The sequence below is a fragment of the Phaseolus vulgaris genome, chromosome 1 (genome assembly GCF_051622355.1).
Source record: "Phaseolus vulgaris cultivar YP4 chromosome 1, ASM5162235v1, whole genome shotgun sequence".
Classification (NCBI taxonomy): domain Eukaryota; kingdom Viridiplantae; phylum Streptophyta; class Magnoliopsida; order Fabales; family Fabaceae; genus Phaseolus; species Phaseolus vulgaris.
Window position 1 is genome coordinate 1719130 of NC_143498.1, and position 21717 is coordinate 1740846.

At 32.8% G+C, this 21717-nt stretch overlaps 4 protein-coding genes across 7 annotated transcripts; 1 reads left to right on the top strand and 3 right to left on the bottom strand.

Annotated features, from left to right (window-relative positions):
* The first annotated feature begins 1715 nt into the window (after nt 1-1715).
* Nucleotides 1716-6477, top strand: LOC137816334 (uncharacterized). 3 transcript variants are annotated; one of them, XM_068619429.2, is made up of 13 exons: nt 1716-2395; nt 2590-2774; nt 3249-3297; nt 3564-3679; nt 3801-4011; nt 4117-4351; nt 4444-4507; nt 4609-4663; nt 4788-4848; nt 4936-5032; nt 5146-5466; nt 5552-5776; nt 6026-6477. In XM_068619429.2, the coding sequence occupies exons 1-13, from the start codon at nt 2299-2301 to the stop codon at nt 6374-6376; spliced, it is 2067 nt and encodes a 688-aa protein (XP_068475530.2). In that variant the 5' UTR covers nt 1716-2298; the 3' UTR covers nt 6377-6477. The 3 variants fall into 3 exon arrangements, with proteins under 3 accessions (XP_068475530.2, XP_068475531.2, XP_090149894.1); XM_068619430.2 differs by having other exon boundaries at nt 3564-3670; XM_090293768.1 differs by having other exon boundaries at nt 1900-2395; nt 3564-3683.
* Nucleotides 6478-6701: 224 nt separating this feature from the next.
* Nucleotides 6702-8875, bottom strand: LOC137816335 (SNARE-like superfamily protein). Its single transcript, XM_068619431.2, has 6 exons — nt 8581-8875; nt 8398-8496; nt 8272-8322; nt 7926-8099; nt 7311-7370; nt 6702-7097 (listed from the first exon to the last, which is right to left on the bottom strand). Exons 1-6 carry the CDS (start codon nt 8581-8583, stop codon nt 7056-7058), a joined length of 429 nt encoding a protein of 142 aa, XP_068475532.1. The 5' UTR covers nt 8584-8875; the 3' UTR covers nt 6702-7055.
* Nucleotides 8876-9429: 554 nt separating this feature from the next.
* On the bottom strand, nt 9430-13214 carry HXK3 (hexokinase 3). Of its 2 annotated transcripts, none has more exons than XR_016514834.1 (9): nt 12816-13209; nt 12455-12605; nt 11923-12105; nt 11598-11672; nt 11195-11350; nt 11010-11097; nt 10777-10907; nt 10464-10545; nt 9430-10034 (listed from the first exon to the last, which is right to left on the bottom strand). XR_016514834.1 is itself a non-coding variant. In XM_068619434.2 (9 exons), exons 1-9 carry the CDS (start codon nt 13094-13096, stop codon nt 9690-9692), a joined length of 1500 nt encoding a protein of 499 aa, XP_068475535.2. In that variant the 5' UTR covers nt 13097-13214; the 3' UTR covers nt 9430-9689. The 2 variants fall into 2 exon arrangements, 1 of the variants encoding a protein (XP_068475535.2); XM_068619434.2 differs by having other exon boundaries at nt 11002-11097; nt 12816-13214.
* A 4701-nt stretch (nt 13215-17915) lies between these two features.
* LOC137816338 (C2H2-like zinc finger protein) lies at nt 17916-21178 on the bottom strand. The gene is made up of 3 exons (XM_068619435.2): nt 20439-21178; nt 20178-20278; nt 17916-18800 (listed from the first exon to the last, which is right to left on the bottom strand). Exons 1-3 carry the CDS (start codon nt 20909-20911, stop codon nt 18148-18150), a joined length of 1227 nt encoding a protein of 408 aa, XP_068475536.1. The 5' UTR covers nt 20912-21178; the 3' UTR covers nt 17916-18147.
* Nucleotides 21179-21717: the final 539 nt, after the last annotated feature.

Below are 21717 nucleotides of genomic sequence, written 5' to 3' on the forward strand. Positions count from 1 at the left end.
ATTAAATAAAAAAGAAAGTTACATTATTCATATAAAAAATCTCGAACTTTAAGAAGTATTATGCTTTTGTTTCATGAACTGATTTAAAAAATTTGTAAAACATACCGATTTATGCTAAACTAAAAAAAGTTATTATGTAAATTAAATTATTTTATTTTGTGTTTCTGTCGACTAAATAAATTTGTCAGATTAACTCGTAATTTTTTTGGATAAATTCATTTTATAAAATAATAATTATATTTAAAATTAAAATATTTATTTATATTATATATATATATATATACACGCACACTACAAAAAAAAATAATTGAATGTAATAATTTGAAATTTGACTTCAGTTCGAAAACTTTCTAACATTGGAAGTTTCTTATGTTATTTTATTGTCAGAAATTTTGGTAACGTTTGAAACTCCTTAATAAAACTTGAAAAATCACCACAAATTGTTCACATTGAGAAGTTGGCGTGGAATATGTGTTTGGAACCAATTTCTATAAAAATATAAAAAATGAAGAAAATAGCTTATGTATGAATTAAAAATATTTTTTTAAAAATCATTTAAACAAGTTTCTTACAAATTAATTTATACATACAATCATTTTAATTTTTTTTCTATTGAAGCTCTTGTTAAGAAAAACAGTGTCAAACAAAAATAAATCAACGCAGTTGAGGAGTTATCTTGACGAAAAAAGAGAGAATATTTTGGTGAATAAAGTGGTACAAGGAGTATTTTGGTAAATAACTTTTTTTTTATCATTATCATGAAAATTGAAATAAAAAAATAAAAAGATAAAAAGAGAAAAGTGCAGTGTGAAAAATAAAGCAAAAAAGAAAGAAGCGAATTTCGAAATCCCAATAAGACAATATTGAAAAGACTTAGGTAACTACCTAACGGATTAAAGACGAAGAATCGCTATTATATGCTATTGATTTATGCGTCACTTCTTCAACTTACCCAAACCCTTCTTACTTTTTTTCCATCCAATCCTTTCTCACACTTCAATGTTCAATCAAAACTTACCATCACCATTTTCAACCCTCCTCTTTCCTTTCTTCAATCGATCAAATAATATAAATAAAAGTGATGATAAGTTCACAAGCATCACTATCTTACAAATAAATAAGAAGAGAGATAATTTTTTTTATTAAAATGAAATAATTTTAAGAATGATGATATATTGACAACCATACATCAGATTACAACTGGAAAGAGAAACAATTTTTTGTTGAAATGAAATAATTTTGAAATTATATGGGTCCAATCATAGTTGTAAATTGTTGCATTTCAATTTGCAGTTGTCAAAGTAACATTTTTCATTTTAAAATGATATTGTATCACATCACAATTATAAACTGACATTTTTTACTAGCTAGACAGTATTTTAAAAGAGTGATAATGATATGTTGATAACCATACACCAAATTACAACTGGAAAGAGAAACAATTATTTGTTAAAATGAATTCATTTTAAAATTATATGGATCAGATAACAGTTGTAAACGAATGCATTTCACTTTTTAGTTGTCAAAAATACCATTTTAAATGTACACATTACATCTATAAATAGACTTCTTTAATTCTACAGCGAGTTGTAAAGTGATATATTTAACTATGCTATGGTAAAAGTAATATTTTTCAAATACTATAATTCACACTCTTTTTTTTCATTTTTTACTATAACCAAAGCTTATAATATCTATGCTCATTTAACCATGCCCTAGTGATGGCATGAAATTAATGTCCCAATTATTTATTTGTGTGACCCATTTATTTATTTTTTCACAATCATAACTAAACAAAATTATTATGAAGCACAATTTTTTGAAGAGTCTTCTTAGCATGGTTCTGAAATTCTGTTGTGGCACCCTTTTGTTGGAGGTTAGATCTTTGGCACTCTTCTTGTTCTGACTTTTGGGTGTGTTTTGCTCTGCAATATACCTTTACTTAAAAAAAGAACCTGATTCTCTGAACACGAGGCACCAATTACTTTCCCTGTCTTCTTTTCCACTGAACTCAACCAAAAACCAAAACCCAAAAACCAAAAACCAAAAACCAAAACCAACCACTGTGTTTGTAGTGTTAACATGTAAGCAAGTAAGCACCGTACAATCTCACTCCCTTTTTTTGTCTCTCTCAACCTTCCACTTCAACTTCACCGGACATTACATCAAACACCTTCCACCACTGAACCTTCTCTTTCACTTGTTACTATTATTATTATTGTTACAGATTATTGTTATTGTTCTTGTTCTTGTTTGTTTGTTATTTTTCTTGTTTGTTTCTCATTTTTCCTTGGAGAAATGGACAAAACGCGAAACGTGAGGCGTGGAAGCAGTGTGTTCTCAAACACGAACAAGAGACGACACAAACGCAAGCACAAACACAACCTCCTCGCTGGTAAATTACACAACACCAACTTTTTCTGCGCTACCGGACAAAACCTATTTTATGTTTGTCGCTTCTCCTGTCTTTTTTTTTTTTTCTTAATCTTTACGATAACGAAGAGTCTGCTGCAGATAACGCTTGTGTTCTTGGTTTTTCTTTCCTTTTTTTCCCCTGCGTTCTTACCTATTTTGGTTTCTGAGGCGTAGTTTTCAGCCGTGGGGACCTTCGATTCTCGGAGAAATTGAAGAAGGAAAAGGTGAGAAGCTTGAGTGCGGTCGGAACGGCGTCGTCGAGCTTGCAAATGAGTTGCCATGTCGCTCAGCAGCAACAAACACGTGACCCTTCTCCCACTCTCATTGCCACCACCAAGAGATTCAAGCTTCATAAGAATGTGTGTTCTTCTTGTTTTGTGCTTAATATTTTATTTCATGCCTTTTTTTTTCAAGTAGAATTTTAGAAAAGAAAAGTAAGTTGAAAAAAATCAAACGAACTTTCTCTCTAATTATTTTTTCTTAAAGATAATTTTAATTTGTTTGTACACCATTTTGGAGAAGTGTATTTCAAATTTTTTCTGGTTGAGTCGCTAAAAGAAACTTACATGTTGCTTTTTCTTGTTGTTTTTCTTGTTGTTTTTCATTCAGAGCTAGAACTTTATGTATGTGGGTGATTACATTATTTTTGACGAAATTTTATTATATATATTATCGAGAACTGAAACTTCATTTTGAATGTAAAATTGATACTAAAAGCATATAACGAAGTGGGTATTTATTTATTTGCTTACTTTTTAGTTCGTGGATATTTTTTCTCACTTTGATGAGTTTGTTGTGTTTGGTTCTTTGTCTACTTTGAATGATATTTGCAGTTTTTTAATGACTGCAACGGTGTCTCTGTTCCACGGAAGCTACGTTCAGGTGCGTGAGTTTCAAAAATTCGAAACCAAAGCGTTTTTAATGTATGCATAATGCATAATATGCATTTTCCTCTGTAATTTCTCTTTTGTTGTTGATTTTTGGATTAGAGTTGAAGCAATCTCTGAGAAGCTTTTTTTTTTTCCTGTTTGTTTGTTGCAATTGTTGGACCGCGGATTTGGTTTTGGTCTTTTTCTTTTACTTGTGAATTATTGCAATTGTTTTCTGAAAATATTGTGATTTGTTTTTTCTGTTTTGAAAATACACAGCCACGAAGAAACGGGGTCGCGAATCCATGTTACTTGATTCAGAAAAGGTGAAGAATAAGGTGGATGGAATGGAATATCTCAAAAAGGATAGTGTAAAGAAGTCCAAAATGAGTGTTGTAAGTAAGACATCTGTGGGCTGTGTTTGCCAGTTTCAAAACTTCACACTTTTGCTTTGTTGGTTTAATTTCTCAGCATTTTCTGTCTTCACTTTTTGCTTGGAATTTTATGCTTTTGCAGAAACAAGGAATGAGACGACAATGGACCCCGAGAGAAGTTGTTTCTGGGCCCATCACAAAAGATGAGGAAGAGGTTGCTGAGACTCTCTATGCTTTGGCTGGAATGTTCCCTGACAATGACTCCAATCAAAATAGTAAGGAATCTTTGCCAGACAACTCATCAGTTTTGCAAAACTTGGAGGATAATGCTAGTGCTGCTCTTGCTCTTGAAGGTTATTTTTAATTCTCTCCCTTATTGGGGATTGTAAAACTATTTACGCATTCTTTTTTCATTCTCTTTATTATTCATTTTGGCATGGATTCTATTCTATCCTCAGCAACTATTCAGGGTGCAAGTCCTTGTTGTCATGAAAGTTCAACTGGAGAAGCTTCAAAAAAAAGTTGTTTGAATGAAGATCTTGGTCAAGAACAGCCTGACAGTACCACGATCTTGATGCCATCTCATGGCACTTCTCGAGCAGTAAATTCCCAGACCATGCCTAGTGTGATTGTTAAAAGTGAAAATGGCAACAAAGTTGCATTGCACGGCTCTGAGTTAAGCTTAGCAATGGGGTGGGTAATTTTTTTGTTGCATTCTGAAGTATCTGTACTGTTCAAGTCCTTTTTGTCTGTTGGTATTGAAATGCTTTATCATCATATTGCAGATTAAATATGCCCAGACAATCAAGGATTTCTCAGGTTGAGAGAAAGCCAGTCGTGGAATTTGAGGTGATGGACATTTCAACTTTTACAGTTTTTTGGGTCCTACCGTAACTTCTTATTTCTGAGCTAGTACGCTTGTTTTATTGGTATTATTGGTTTGAATTTAGGCCAGAGACGTTGATTGCAAGCAACAACATATGATGAAGGAACAAAAAGGAAATGGTATGCTCTCTCATTATGGAAGATCAAATTGCCTTCTTGATATAGTTGATATCTCATTTTGGTGACTAAAGTTTTTTTACATTAATTTGGCTGATTCTCGAACTTCTTTTGTCCTTTTTACCAGAGGGCCTTGCACTGTGGCCAGACTTGTCTCTATTGGCACCAACTGGCCAGGCTTATCTTCAGTAAAGCTTCTTTCATTCTTCATTTTCTCCTAGTTAGATAGCTTGATCACTGTTTGTCCAATTCTTATAATTTTGATTCTTTCCAAGGTCTTCTGCTATTAAAGCTCCTGACTGTCTGGAAGCTGCAATCCGTGGCTCCAGACTGGATCTGATGGAAACTTCAGCTTGTTCGTCTAGTGGGAGGGTAAAGGACTAACAAATTTACTATCACTGCTGTTTTTGTTTGTCTTACACTTACCCGTATTATGTTAAAATCTCTTGATCCTAAATTGTGTACACTCCACTCAAACCATGTAGGTTTTTATTCCTAAGAGATCGTGGAAGAAATGTGCAGCTCATGTTCACATCAGTCATATAATCCAGAGTTTAGAGATGATGCCAAAAAGACATGTTATAAAAGAAACTAAGCTTTTTGACTGTCATCAACCGAGAGCACATGAAGGATCAAAGCGTGGAGTTCTTTTAGAAGCGCACAGCTTAAACGGAATGAAAAACGGAACTACTTTTACTGTGAGGAATCCTAATGAAAGTAAGAATATTATTCTCCAGCAGCAATGTCATTATCGAGAGATATCACAGTCTGCTTCAACACCTGTGGTGTATGGCCCTCAAAAGCAAGTAAGCTTAAGGTTTAATTTTGGTGATGATGCCACCCCTTGACATCCCTCTTGCTCATGCACTAATGATTATCCTTATTTTGCAGAATTTCAATTTCTTGTCCCTGTCAGCAGGAAATAATGGGTTAAAGGTCCATAATAATAATAATTGTAACAAAATTGGAAGCAGGTTGGAACCATTATCAAAATTGCAAGTGCCTTATTTTCAGTCACTAGCACAGCAGCATGGGGTGGTCATGCCGATTCCTGTGGCTCAGAGTCAGTATGCCTCCACTTCTTTCCTTGATCAGCTTTCTGTGGCAGGACCACAGGTATTAAATATCTCTTTTGTTGGAAGAGCAATGTCATTAAAGTATTATTAATCCAATAAAATGGACTCGGAAACATAGGGTCCAACTTTGGTAAAAATAGCTTAATGTGATTATCTATATGAAATGAGGTGGCTACAGTTCATTGCTAGTAATGAATTGAACAAAACTAGCGTGCAATTTAATATCTCATAAATATGCCACCCTTATTGTCCTACTAATATTGTCACATAATGCTTTAATTGAGTGCAGGTTCGGTTGCAGCAACCTCATTATTTTGGTAACCCGTTATGTGGGACTAATTATAGTTCAACGCTCTCACATAAACAAGATCACCGAAGCTTTTGGGGGTTGCAACAAGCAGAACAAAGTAGGTCCACGGTAAATTTCAGTATAATGAGGACCCAATTTCCTAGTTGGCAAAGTGGAAGGCATGACTCTAATGCAATGAGTCCGTGTTCCCAAGCCATTCATCCCTGTCCCTCTGCATCACAAGATATGTTGGTACCTAAGGTTTCTTCAATCCCTGGGCAACAGAAGCCGCTCCTTGCACCCTTCCAAGACAAATGGACCAGACCTTCTTCATCTCCCTTCATTATGTGAAGAAATTAGAGACACACTCCCAAGTAGTGCGACAATGTGGCTGCCAAATCGATTGTAAAGTCATGAGCAACATAAATACGATTCATTGTTTTATATTTCTACACGCGCAGCTTCTAGAGCTACACCCTTCATGTTAAAAGTAGAACAAAACTCTTTATTTGCACTAAGATATCCTCAACCGATAGTATGTGTCTAATTCATTGCAAGACGTAGAGAGCAGCACAGAACTAGTGTAGCAAGACATCAAACTTAGAAGGATTGCCCCCAAATCTTATTTCATTTTGCAGGACACTAGCACCATCTAACTGAAAATAAAACACCAGTATTTGTTCCCTGATGGCTCATCTGTACCATCAAAGTCAATCGATTTTCATTGCTTATATACTACATTTGTCCGGTTATATTCCATTAAGTGTTTTACAAACTGTCAAGACGAGCAAAGAAAAATAAAACAGAAATAGACAATAAAAGAAAGGCTAGTGAAAACCCTGATTTGATGAATGTCTTACAAATATAAACATAAGCCGAGTAAGATGCGTAGGTAAAGGGTACCGATTACACGGCTCAAGAAAAAATATTTTCAAAATTCTGTATCACAATTGAAATACAAGAATTACGCCAAGGGCAAGAGCAGGTCAACGAAACCTCCAAACTTCTATGACTGCAGAAAATTAATGCATCACTCCAGTTTTTCTAATTCCCCCATTCTCTCAATGATAGCCTGCGACCACAAAAACAAGTTTTGTCATCGAATTGAGGTTTTCGGTTCCACGGACTTTATAGCTAAGTAAAAAAAATTACACACGAAACAGCATTGTAATAAGCGGAGAAACGTGTTGGAAAAAGTTATGGAAGTAGACAACTATGCCTTAAATCATAGTGTATAACAGCAGCAGCCACACATCAAGTGCTTAGTAACCCAAAAGATGCATACCTTCTTGCTTGTTTCTTGCAGTTCACCCGCTAGAATGAATTCATCAAGTATAAGATAGACCTTCAAGATACAATGGTAAAATAAATAAGTAAGCAATAAAAAATAGTAATAATAATCTCAAGGAAGAAAATACGATCAATAATATGGTGGGCAATAAGTACTCCAAACCTAACACTAAGCCACCACGAACTGTACTCAGAAAGAAAAACAAAACAGCGATCAATACAAATCGTTATGTTAGACATACATACATCCACTGGAGGATGCTAGTGTATACAAAGGATGGTATTACATATTGATTATATTCTTTGGTTTTCCACAGGTATCCTCCATTGGAGGTAATTCTGTCTGAGACAGTGCAGTTAAATAAACAATGTAGCACACTGATCATTGCTGGCTATGGTTTGTAAATATTCTAATATAAGCTCAAGAACATGTGCGGCAGAAGAAAACAATTAATAGGAATACTGTGACTAGAAACTAAGGCTGATAGACATCTACATCCACATAAACAGTCACACAATTATTTTACTGAAAATAAACTATAAAAAACAAACACAGGAGTGGGATTAGAACACAATTGTAGAGGAAAAATAAGATGAATAATAAACAAACCTTATGGAAGTTAAAAACCAAATCAAGCTCACACACATTGCTGAAGAAGTGATCCAGTATTTCCACAAACAAATGAATGCACTCTAAGTATGCCAATTCATTATCAGTGATATCAACACAGAGTGAGAAAAATAAGCCAGCGTATCTTCTGTATATTATCTTGTGTGTACGAAACTGCAAGACACGTTACCATCGAACGGTAAGAACACCGACAAATAAACGGTGTAACAATTCAGACAACCTAAGAGCAACAGAATCAGAACCTCGTCGCCGTTCCATAACATCAATCAATAATCGGAGAAATAACAAATTACATGATAGCCAAAATGGTGGAGAGAAAATTGACCTCGACGAAATTAGTGTACTTAGGGTCTCTGTTTACGACGAGTCGATGAACCTGAAAAATTGAGGGAAAATTAGGTTAAGGAGTTGTTTGTTGAAGGAATAAGAAGTGGAATCGCGTTGTTGTTACCTCGTATTCGACCTTGTGCTTCTCGGAATCCTCAAGAGGAACGTAGTATTTGGCAAGACGAGTCTTGCCCTGTCTGTTCTGCAACAGAATGAATCGGATCTGCGAACACGAAAAGGGGAAAACAATTTACAAAAACGAAATCGAAAATTTGGAATGAAAACGATTATGATTATGAGAAATTACCATTTGCGACGATGAATTAGGGTTGCTGAAAGAGGTGAATTGTGGAATTTATCTGAGCTTCTTCGTTCAATGTGAAGTGCGAGAGACGAAGAAGATGATCATTCCAACGACTTTACTTTGAAACTCTCTCTTTTATTTATTTATTTTTATTATTTATTTATTTTGTTATTGCGATGCAGCTAGCGTGTAATGACGCAGACGAGAGAGACAAGGGTTTTGCCCATACTTCACTTTCTTTGAAGTTTCAACATTCAAATTAATTTCGAATAAACACTTCCAATTATCACTTCAAATTAATTCATTACCTCCTAATCTCATTTTTATAATTTTCATTTAGAAGGAAAGAATATGCTGTTTTAGTTTTTGTAATAAAATAGCTTTTTTTTTAAAAAATCTAAAATATTTGTTTTTATTCCTTTAAAACATGTAAATTTTGGTTTCGTCATTTTAACTTATTTTTTTTATCTGTTTGTAGTTTTAATGTTTTTGTCTAAATATTTTATTAGATGGATAAATAAATTTAACTAATACATTAATATTTTTAAAAAAAATATATATGTAATAAATATCAAGTGAGAATACAGACAAAATAAATGTTGAGAAATGAAAATGAAAATAAGAATTTACTTGTTTTAAAAGGAAAAAAATTTCCTTAACTTGTTTTTTTTACAATAACTGTTGTAACTTTTACAAAAGTTCTATATTTATTTTCACGAGTCTTTCTAATAATATATATATATATATATATATATTACAGAAATAATTCTTCATTAAACTTTACTTATTTTTTTTTACTAAATTAGATTAGTTCGTTAAAGTACAAATTGAACAATTTGAACCATATTCATCTTTGAACTAACAAGAGACTTGAATAATTTACAGAGAGTTCAAATTTCAATACAACAATTGAAAAAAAAATCCTCAACCAACCACTGAAGAGACATCTTTTGCTCTCCCATGCACCAAAGGTAAAATCTTGTAGTTGGATTCTTCTATGGATTTCTTATTCTCACCCCAAATGCACCATCAAGGGGAACAGGTATCAACAATTACATGCATGCTACATAAACTAAGAATGTTTATTTCCATAATGATTAAAGGTAAATGCCCTATAAATCTTGTTTGTAGAAGGAGTTTGAAGCAGCCAACAGAGCAGAGCCTATGCCAGATCCATCTTTTGTATGCTCTATCACCACATTGTTTGAGTTTTCTGTCCCTAGCAGCTCTTTCACCGAATCTTGCAAATAAGCCCTGTATTGAGGATACTTTTCGTATAAGCCACCATCTATGGCAACAACACTTCTCTTCCCATTGCCAAAGATGAGACCTCTCTGATCCTCTTCCATTTTTTGTAGAATCCCCACAATTCCTGCACCAGCTATCCTCCCACCTCTCTTTACAATAGTCTCACAAACCTCTAAAACTGTTTTTCTTTCACTTAAATTGGATTCAACCTGAAGAGAATGAGCCAATGTCAGCAAAACAGAAAATGAAAAACATAGTGAATGAGTATTATATGCAATATTTTAAGTAGATATGATAGAAACACATGGCTCATGCTTGACAGTGTCACATAATAATATAATCATCTTGAAAATCTGATCAACAAGGACATTTTTTCTCCATTTTTCCTCAAGCTTTTAAATAAAATATATTTTGAAGAGTTAATTTTAAAGAAAGTACTATTGAAAGAATGAGTTTTATAGTTGGATTATAGAATAAACAAATGGTGCTTCTTTATACTACCATTATAGTTTTCTTGGGAAATTACATCTTCTTTCTTTGTCCATGAAAGAAACTATTCGTGAGTAACTTAGTAATGTTATGGAACAGGTGCTTAAACTGCATTGCCATCAATATAGTTTTGGACAACAAATTTTTACCCCTAATATATCATAGAGGAGGGACCCAGCTGCATGTAAATCGCCAGAAAAGTCTTGCTGCATGGCACATAGATCTGGGGTCCTGTTAAATTTATATAAAGGCGTATTTCAGTTTGAATATAGCTCAAGATTCTGGAGCTGAAAATATACCTTAACAAGTGTAACATGTATGAAAATTGGCATGCATTAATATATACTTTGGAGAAGGAATAATGGGGACAAAATTAGAAAAGGTAAAGTGAAATTAGAACTGTGTCATATAGAGTGACTGTCATATGATTTCACCTCTGATTTTAACTGAATTAAAATTTACCCGAGTATGAATGGAGTAGATAGTTTTTGTGGGACAGATTTGCCAAACAAACCCTCCTCTTTAGTCATTTTGAGTAGCACTCGTCTAACAATTTCGCCTAGATACAGTCCTGAGATTGTCTTTTCAAAGATCTGCCAAGTAATAAGAAGAGGACCAATGACTCTTCTACTTGATACTTTGTCAGAAGAACATCTAAATAACAGTGAAGATGGTTCAAAAATTTACCTGCTCACCTGGATTGATGGTAGCTGCATCCATTTCCCTGTCAAACTCGGTTGAAGGAAGACTGTTTGAGAAAGCTCCCCACTCAGTGCTAATGATCTGAATCAATGAATGTTTTTCTCAGATTAAGATGATCTTGTTCATCTATATCATTAATATGAAAAAAAAAAAGGAGAGTAATGAAGTCTATATGAACCATTTTGCCAGAAGAAGAGGCATGGCCCTGTAACTTAGGAATGGCACTGATCTGCTCAACATAGCAAGCGTTGGTTCCAGTACCCAAAATGACAGCAGCCACAACATCATTGTCCCAGTATTCTGCTCCAGCTAATGTTCCCACAGCATCATTCACCTATTAGGTACCCATTTTCTAAAATTATAGCACCACTCTATTGTTTGCACTTTGAGTTTAATTTTGACAAATTGACACATTGTATAACCAATTAGAAACTATTCACATATGCATTTTAAAGTAAATATCTAAAAAAGCAACAATTTTGAATTGTATTATATAACAATTCATCATTGGATCAATCCATTTTGGTTTATTTCTTTAACTTCCTATAGAACTATTGACATTAAAATTTAAAACAACATACCAGAGCAGAAACTCGCATATCTATTCCTTGTCTTTCCATTGCCTCATTCAGACAAGCAACCACATCTCTTCCTGCCTGTGTAAAGAGTTTAAACATGCCAGAATTAGATTCATATATTTCAGTTACCATTTAACTATACCAAAACATAGAACTCTAGTTAATGATACTGATTAAATGACACAATTTACATTGCCCCTCACTAATGCATTTGAAAATAGTGGCAATTTGTTTGAATTGAAGTTCTTCTGTGAATGAATGCACACCAAGTTAAATAATAGAGATTAGAGAGTGGCTCTGCAGTTGTGAAAGGTAGAAAAATGCATACTGTTCCAGAGACTGCAAAACCCTTTGTCCACTTGATCAGTATGCCAGAATCAATAGATGTCTGCTTGACAGGAAATGAAAACGCGAACCCAATCTCTCTCTTTCTTCCCGGTGATATATGAAATCTAGCATCCTCCTTCGACGCAAATTTTGCAACCCCCGAAGCAATGAAATCAAACAGCTCCTGCAATCAAACACAGGATCTATTTGGATCTTTTGATGACAAAAATAATCTTACCGATATTAAAAGTCATTCCTATCATCATGTATAAAAAGTGAACTTAACTCATCCTTAAAACCTACTTACAATCTATTAAACTCGAACACTCTTTTAAATGTCGTGTCCGTCACACACATATCAGACATGACACTGACGCTCGTAAAACACAAAACACGTATCAGTGAATAGTATATAATTCAAAAAATATTTGTTGAATGTCTGACACTTACATTTTAGAGATTATACTAGTCTCCATCGAGAACAAAATCATCTTACAAAGCAAATTTTAAATATAACTGAATGAGTTAGTTACCTGAGATGTAGAAGACATGAGGTGTTGTGGTATAGAAACTTGATCAAACTCCGTGTGGATGACACGCTCATCTTTCCCACCCAACTGCACCCTCAGCACACGGAAGTTGGTTCCACCAAGATCCAACGCATAAAACAACCCTTTCTCATTCCTTAGATGTCACAATCCAACCCAACACACATCAAATCGTTAACAATCACTCTAGCAATCCCAATGTAGGATTAACTCAATAATAAATGACGAACATGCCATATAGATATTGTCTTTCTATACTCTGATTTTAACATTTTTAATGGATGTGGGATCTAGAACCTTCACCAATATGGCAACCCAGAAAGGAAGGGAACATAACATAACATACCCAGTGGGAAGATTTTCAACATAGGTGGGTATCATGGGAAGCCCGGGCTCGGGCCCAAGCCCAAGCCCAAGCCCAGCTCGCATATCATCAGACATGGCTTTGGCCACTTGCTGAAGAAGGGGCAGAGGAGTGGCACACTCGTGTTTCAGTTTCGTCAATATTCTCGTTGGGGTAACTGACACGTCAGATCGGAGAGCCACAATGAAACTCCGCCGTGGCGTCCGTGGAAGATAGGAGCCTGCGGCGGAGGAAGTGGCGGCAGCGACTGTAACAGACATCATGTTTGTTTCGCTCTTTTTTGCTGATGCAACACATTCTTCATGTGACCAAAAACATTGCACTAGTTAAAGTCATTTATTTGTTCTGTCTCTCTCTCCTTCACCTTTTCAGTCACAAGATGGTTATGTTTTAGAGAAAAGTTTATTTAACACCATCTACCCATTTATCCAGTAAAAAAAAAATATTTAACAAATACTTATAATAATATTTTAAATTAAAAAATAAATAAAAATATTAATTTATTAAAGTGTGAAATGTGTGTTTAACTTTTAAGATAGTTAAACAGTGTTTATTATTGTTATTAATTATTATTGTTAGAACTATATTGATCATACTTACAAAAAAGTAATTTAAAAAAAAACTTACAAAAGAGGAGAATAAATTTAAAGTAAAATATTTAAGCTAAAGAAATATGAATATAATCTTCTAAGATATAAACAGAAGTGAATACAATTTTCTCTATATTAGATTAGTAAAATTTAGCTTTTTTTACTGTAGAGAGAGATATATATAATTTTTTCATATTGTTAATGGATTTTATTGTTTCTAAAAACAAAAGGAAAAGTATATTACTTGTTCTGTTTTTAAAAAAAGAAAATTAATTTATTATTGGACAAAAAATTATAATTCTTGGTGATATCACTCATGCTAAACATATTTTTTTGAAAAAAGGTTGAAGTTTATTAGAAGGATTATGCCAAATATAATTCGTAATTAGCATAATTGATTTCATTTTTGTGATGTCTTTCTTTTTTTCTCTGGTCTTTTACTGACGATAAAGCCCAATTATTGCATTCATTATTATTTTTTCTTTCTACACCTCCATAACTTCTTGTGCCACCCCATACTAAATGTGAAAATACCGTTTTATTCTTTTTGTGCCACTCCCATACATAATCTAGAATATGTTTTTGGATCTGGAAGTGTTCTTTAGATTTATAAAATCTGGAACTCTTTTTTGGATTTGAAATAAGCCTATGAGTTATCTAATGCGGAAGCTAATCACACATCTGAAAAAAAAAAACTTCCGGATTACATAATCCGAAAACTAATATTATGTATAGAAAAGACTTATGAATTATGTAATCTGGAAACTAATTACAAAAGGCATCTGGATTACATAATCCGAAAGTTAATTTTGGATCTAGAAAAAAGACTTCCTAATTATGTAATCCGGAATATTAAAAAAGAGTATTTTTGAAATACAAAAAACTTATGGAGGTGGCACAAGAAGGTATGGAGGTGCAGGAAGAAGCAGCCTTCATTATTTTCTCTAATGGGCCAACCAAACCTTAAGCCCAAATCCAAGTAAAAACTTGGTGCCATCCAAATCCAGTGAAATATTGAAATTTAGTAAGGATATACTATTTTTTAGAAAATTAAATATATTTAAAACTAATATTTATATATAAAAAAAAACCTATCTGATTCTAAATAAATTTCCTCCCGTATATTTGTAGTTTCTAAAAAACACACTAAGAAAACAATTTTTTTTAATAAGAGAGAGAACAAACATTCTCAAGAATTTTACACAATTTAATTACCATATCTTACATCATTAAAATAAAATTTCATATTTAAAAAAAATAGTTTTTATATTCAAATCAGAAAAATTATTATATACGTAATTATAACTACAATTATTTAGCTTAAGTCTGAATGAAACTATAACTAAGCTAGCATTTGTAAGAAAAAAATCAACCAGACACACGTCTTCGTTGCTACAAGTTTGTTCGGGAAAAAAATTGAAAAATATCATCAGTTAATATTGAACTTTCAAAAAATATATGTCTATGACCAATTATCATGGAAATTTAATTATTTTTACAACACTAAGAAAAAAACCATGTATAAAAATGAAAAAGCTATATTCACAAATTAGTATTTAGAAAATAAGCGTTTAAAAATAATTTGTATCTCGTTAAAGTTAATCTCATATCGACTAAAAATAAAAATAAGTAAGTTGATAGTATCAATTTTGTAAATTTTTTAAGTTTAACTCAATTTTACAAAACTCTAATAATTCAAGTTTACAAAATCGATCATAAATTAAGATTTACACCTACTTATATATATAATTGAACAAATTATTTTATTTCTAATTAAGATGAGATTTTTAACCTTTTAGTTTTTTATTCCAAAAAATATTAAAATATGATTAATTATATTTATAATAAAAGTAATGTTTTAAATAGGATTAGAAAAGTAAAGAGTAAAAACTTTTTTTCTCTAAAGTATACAAGTTTGGTTATGAAAAGTACATACATAGAGAGGGGATTATCTAAAGTGGGTATAGCTTTTGAGAATGATTATAAGTGGTAAGAATAAGCAACCCACTAACCCTAAATTTGTCGTTTTTGCTATGGAAAAGCACAACAACTTAAACCCTAGTTCTTAATTTATGATTAAGAAAATGGAAGCAACAAAATGATGCATTACTCACTCCTCTAGCAAGACCTTGTGGGGTGTTAGATTCGGTGGGAAAGTATTGTGTTTGGAATGCATGGCTTGTCCCAAAATACAATTGAACAAGACAGAGAGAAAAAAACAGTGAAAATCTCCATGTGCTGGCGCATGTGTTTGCAATTATCATCATCATTATCATCTTGTGTTGCTTCTCCCATGAACCAACCCTAGATACATGTCTCAAAAAAGAAACAAAAAAGGAACAGAAAGCAATGTTCTTCATTATGCTAAGTGAAGGACAACGCAAACCTGCTCCTTCTCTCTTCTTTCTTTTCTTATTCTCTCAATCATGCTTAATACTACAAACCACTTTTGTCAATTTGTTGACCACCATGATTATGTCTGTGTCTACTGTTAAATCATGCTACTAATCCTTCAAATAATGTTGTTTGGAATTTATGCAGTAAAGGGATAGAGATTAGTTTCGTAAACCATTTTGTTTTGAAGAACACTTTGAACAATTTTAGTGTATTTGGTTCAGCAAATAAGGTAATAAGTTGTGGAAAAGAATGTGGATTTCAATCATTTAGTGCATTTGGAACACAAGAATGAGATAATGTTTAATCAAGTAAAAGTGGATGCACGCGAAATCTTTTATCTAGTTCAAGTGTAGTCGTGAGCATGATTAAAAACAAGGTTCCAATGATGTTTTTCTCTTTCTCATATTGGATCCAATGTCCAATTATTTGTATTAACGTGGTAGAAAACCGTTGATATTTGTGTGGTTTGAGAGATCGAACATCTGTTTCAAACGTTTATCTGAGTTGTATTGAAATATATCTTCCCTTTCTATTTAACTTATTGTTTGTTGATTAAAAAAATCCTTCAAATAATTAATAAAAGATTCTCTGGTCGGAAGAAGAAGAAGAAATTCTTGCATCCTCACGTTTGTTATAACCACGACAAAACACAAAAGTTGAAGATGATAATGAACAACGTTGACGAAGAAACACTACATCTTATTCTCTTAATATGTTTTGAGATTTATTCTTTTTTATTTCGAATATTTAAATAAGCATTTTTTGTTTTTAATAATTAAAATCGATCCTTTTCGTTTCTGAAGTTTTTAAAAAATCAGCCTTTGTCGGTGTTATACGCAAATGTCATAAAAGTGAACAAATACGAAATAGGGTGCTTGGGAGAAAGTGGTTAAAGTTAAACACTTTTTTTTTAATTATAAATAAAATCAAAATCAATTTTAAATTTGGAAGGCAAAATTTATATAAGTTTATTTCAATTTAAATGGTTAAAACTATTTAATGAGAACTAGAAATAAAATAAATAAATACGTAACTATTATTTTTAAATAAAAATTGGAATAGACAGATCTCACTACTAAAAAAAATTATTACATAAAAAATAATAATAATTATTGACTAAATTAAATAATATTTTAGAGATTAAAAAATATTTATATTTAAAATAAAAAAATATATTTTAAGCACCACTAATTTTAAAATTATATTTTTAGTTTATTTGGGTTTTTGTTTTAAAATTTATTCATTTTTTAATGTTATTTGATACTAAAAAGTAAAATGTGTATTACTTTTAATGTTTAATGATATTTTTTATTTGTATAAACAAAAGCTATTAATAAATATTTAGGTAACATATTAGTTACTCGTGTGATATTTGATACTTAGGATTCAAAATTTGTGTGTGTAATTGCATCCTTTCCAATGTTTTACTTTGGGGAAAGACATTTTGCTGTTTTTTTATATATAGAAGACTGAAATAAAAAAAATGAGCGTGGACTTCCTAATTATTACAGTGTGCTCCCAAAAGGACATCTCAATGATTTAATGCTTTAGCTCTACACTCACTCATTCATCCCATCTTCTCTCTCTCACATCAACCCTTCATTTCTTCATCTAATTACCGCTCACCATTCGTTTACCATGTTAACATAATCGGTTAAAGGGTTGGAGATCCCACATCAATTAGAGATTAGGACATTTCATTGTATATAAATGGATGCAAACTTCACTTTATTGAGCCAATTTTATAAGATTGAGTTAAGCTTAAAACCCACTTCTTAACGTAAAGCACTAAATCTCTTCAAATGCTAATATTGTTTCTTAAATAATCTTATTATATATCACATAGTTCACGTATGAATTGATAATTTTAATGTAATAAAATGTGTTGAATATTCCAATTGATTAAAAAATATAATATTTCATAATATATAAATATACCTAAACTTTTTCATTTTCATATACGAGATTTAGAAAAGTAATGAAAAAAAACCGTAGGAGAAAGGGTGACATCAAACTGGGTTCCACATGGAGCTTCCACCATAGTTGGTGATGCGTGTGCATGGCAGAAGTAGCAGAAACAACGAAGCATGCAAAGTACATTACAACATTCTAATTTCATAACTCAACAACCATTATCTTCTTACACTTTTCCATTTCACTATTCCACACCCCCCATATAGTTAACGATCAATAAATTACTAGTTATCAACTTCAATTACCAATAACTAGTAACTTATTCATTGTTATTTTCGTAGGGTTGTGAAATTTCGAATTCAAATTTAAATACACAGTAATAATACTACAGATTAATACTAATTTTTTTTTCCCTAACACGAAGGCACTTTATAAATTACCACGAAACAAGGAAGAATAGCCTTTGGATTGAAAACAACCAACTCCTCGAGATTCGAGTAGATTCCAGCGTACCCGGCTACGGAATCATAGGACGCAACCGACACGTGCTCCTCCTCCGACGGCGGCGTGTCCTCCGCCACGCGCTTCACGCGCCCCGCGATCACCCTGCACACCAGCATGGCCCTCCGCGTGCCGTCGCCGCACACGACGGAGTCGTGTGCCCTACCGCTGCTGGCGGTGGTTCCCACGCCCTTGACCTTCGCGTGGTCCCCTCCGCCGCCACCTTGGAAACCGTGCCTGATGATTGTGCAGACACCGCAGCCGGGTACGGAGGCGCACAGCGAGGATGACCCACGTGCGCCCAGTGCGCACGTTAAGGTGGTGCAGTGGAACCGCAAGAGTTCGTTGCCGTCGGCTGCGCACCTGGGGTTTTTCTTGGTGCTGCTCAGCGCACGGTTCTTTACCGTGTCCCTGCACTCCTCGAACCGTTGGATGGTGCGTTGGGTATTGTGCACTTTCAGTATCCGTTCGATCTTGCATATCGGATTATCCTTCTTCAACCAGCTCGATTTGAATATTATTTCCACTATGTTCCTACCCGAATCCTCCGGTTCCAGCTCCGAAACTGTTCCCCAAACACACAATTAATATTATTGACATGCATTATTTAATTTAACAATAAAATATAAATATTATAATTTAAATCGAAATTAACAGTTTATAAGTTTATAATTGTGATTAAATTAATAAATTATTATTTTTTTAATTATATTGTCGTTTATGACAGCTGTTATCTCGTACGTATACTCCTACACAACAAGTTATCTACAGATGTTTTTGCCCCACAACCATTGCACTCAAATTTTGGTGGGTACATCTTCTGAATCATGATCAATGCTTGCGGTTCTTTAAAACAAAAATATTTTTTTAAAAGTTTAAAATCTCTTATATATTATAAAATTTCTTAATTTTTATTCGATGTGGGATTCAAACTAAACAAACATAATCTTAATAAAGATGCGTATCTTAGAACCATCTCTAGCTAGTTTCTTCAAATGTTGATTGGGACAGAAGGAACAATGAAGAGCAAAATTATCGGAGAAAAGGTTCCAAAATAGTGAACATCACATGCATGTTTCAATTTTCGAAGCTTACTGTTACGTTTTAACCCCACAAACACTTTCCCTCAACCACAGGGCAATTAATCCAATCAATTAACTTTGACAGAGACACAAGTGTTATCATGCTTCAAACAAACCCATCAGATCTATATCCTACTGTTCTACATCGCTGCTAAAGTTTTCTTTCCTCAGTAAAGTGAAACACTCATGATGTTATTTACTGCATGGAAACTAAAACAAAAACCTCAATCAATTGTTCTATTCATTGCCAACAAAAGAAGTTATGTTTTGATTAAAAAAATTTATCGTCAATGCATAATGGATTAATTAAAAAACATTAAATTCGTTCTATAAAATTTCTTAATTGAATTTTAAAACATTTACTGTTGAGTGTAGTTCAAGACTACTGTCTGTAGAAATCAATATATATAACATATTTTTTCTGTTTTATCTTTATTATTTCTTCATAATAAATCAAAAAAATAGGGGGAAATAAATTTATAATAAATAACAACAAAAGAATTAACTTAAAAACATTTAACTAAAAATAAATAAATAAATATCAAACTAAAAAAATATATAAAAAAAACAGAGGAATTACAACATTTTGTTAATATCATGAAAAAAATAATAATTCTTCGAGTGAATGTTAGAAGAACTTCATTACTATTTTTCTTTAGGATTAACTATGTAAAAACGTTAGCCTTTAGTAGTAGTAACGTTCATGAACGAATAAATAAATAATTAAATGGCATTAAAGGAAGGAATTATTATGTAATGCATGCATTCTTCTGAAAATTAAATCACATTACAGAAAAAAAAATGATGAATTTATATTATTCTGAAAATAAAAAATTAGAAAAAGAGAAATTAAAGAGTACCGGCATGACGAACAGCTTGATGAAGCTCCAAACTCTCCATTTTAGGGAAGACTTCACCACAGTGAGAGCAAGCACACACAGTGCTCCTTGCAACCGGTAACCTGAATTAATAATATTTTTGAAGCCATTTTCATTAATTCAAGTGTTTGAATTTTTATTATAAATAAAATTAATTAAGATGTGAAGTTGTATAATAATGTTTAAAATGAAAATTTAATAATTTTTTTTAATTAATTATGGAGAAATTAAAGCTATTATTACCTGCTGGGGTCAATGATCATGTGACATTCATAACAGCCAGAAAGCTTTCTGAATTGCATCCCCCTGGAAGACGATGACGTGTAGGTTGTTCCGGCGTTTGATTTGGCGGCGGTGGAGCGTGTAGAAGCGGTTACCGGTTTTCTGGTGAGTAAACCAGTTTCCTGACCCAGAGAACTACTCTCTGGTGAAGAGTTATCAGACCTATGCACCACACGTGTGTTCCCATGAACAACGTCTCTGAAGCTGCATATGGAGCTGCAAGAAGACCCTATTCTCGAGTACCCTTTTGAAGGGTCGTGAACCCTCGAACCTTCCATCTGTTTGCAGGTTAAGAGGTTCTTGATTTGATCCCATGAAGAGGGTGGTTTCTGTTTCTGCTTCTGCTTCTGCTTCTGGTGTTGCTGCTGCTGTGGTTTTCGTTTGTGGCGTTTGGGGGTGGTGGAGTGTTCAGGCAAGGAAGTTAAGAGAGCCATGTTTGTGAAGCAAAAGGGTGATTCTGTGTGTGTGTTTCATACAAGGGAAGGTTGTGTTTGGAAAAAGTTTTGATTTTTTTTTTCTTTGTTGTGAAGGGTTTGTGTGAATGAGAGACAGAAGAATGGAGGATCTGAGATGAGTAATAAAGAAGGGTGCAGAGGGTGGTGTGTGTGGTGGGACACACACTCATTCTTTATTTATTGACTAATGTTATAGTATAATGGAGTAGCAGTATTAGTATCAGAATTTAATGCTGCTCTTATTTTATTTCATTTTGCATACCATAGTTATTGTTTTCACTGCTTTGGACCTACCAACGCGTGAAATTAAAATTCACTTACCTCTTATCAGACTCAAATACATTTTAAATTGTCTACGTATATATTAATATATATATATATAAAAAATATTCAATTCAAAAAATATTAGAGTTTTGATAATTATAACACTGTTGCAACACACGTATTGAATACTAATATTTATACTATATTCGATAAAATATTTATTAAATTTCTGATAATTCTAGCACAATTCAGAGACACATGTATTAGATACCAATACTTTAAAATACTTATTGTGAAGTGTCAAATTCAAAAAATATTTATTAAACTTTTGATAATTCTAACTCTATTTTAATACAACTTTAAAAATAAAAAATACATTAATTTTTTAAAAACTCAAATTTATTATATAAAATTTTATTATAATTATAAAAATAAACAAACATTTTCAAGTACTCACAGACGGAATAGAACGAATGTGCCCTAGTTCACGAGGACAAGCCACACACAAAGACACACCCGGT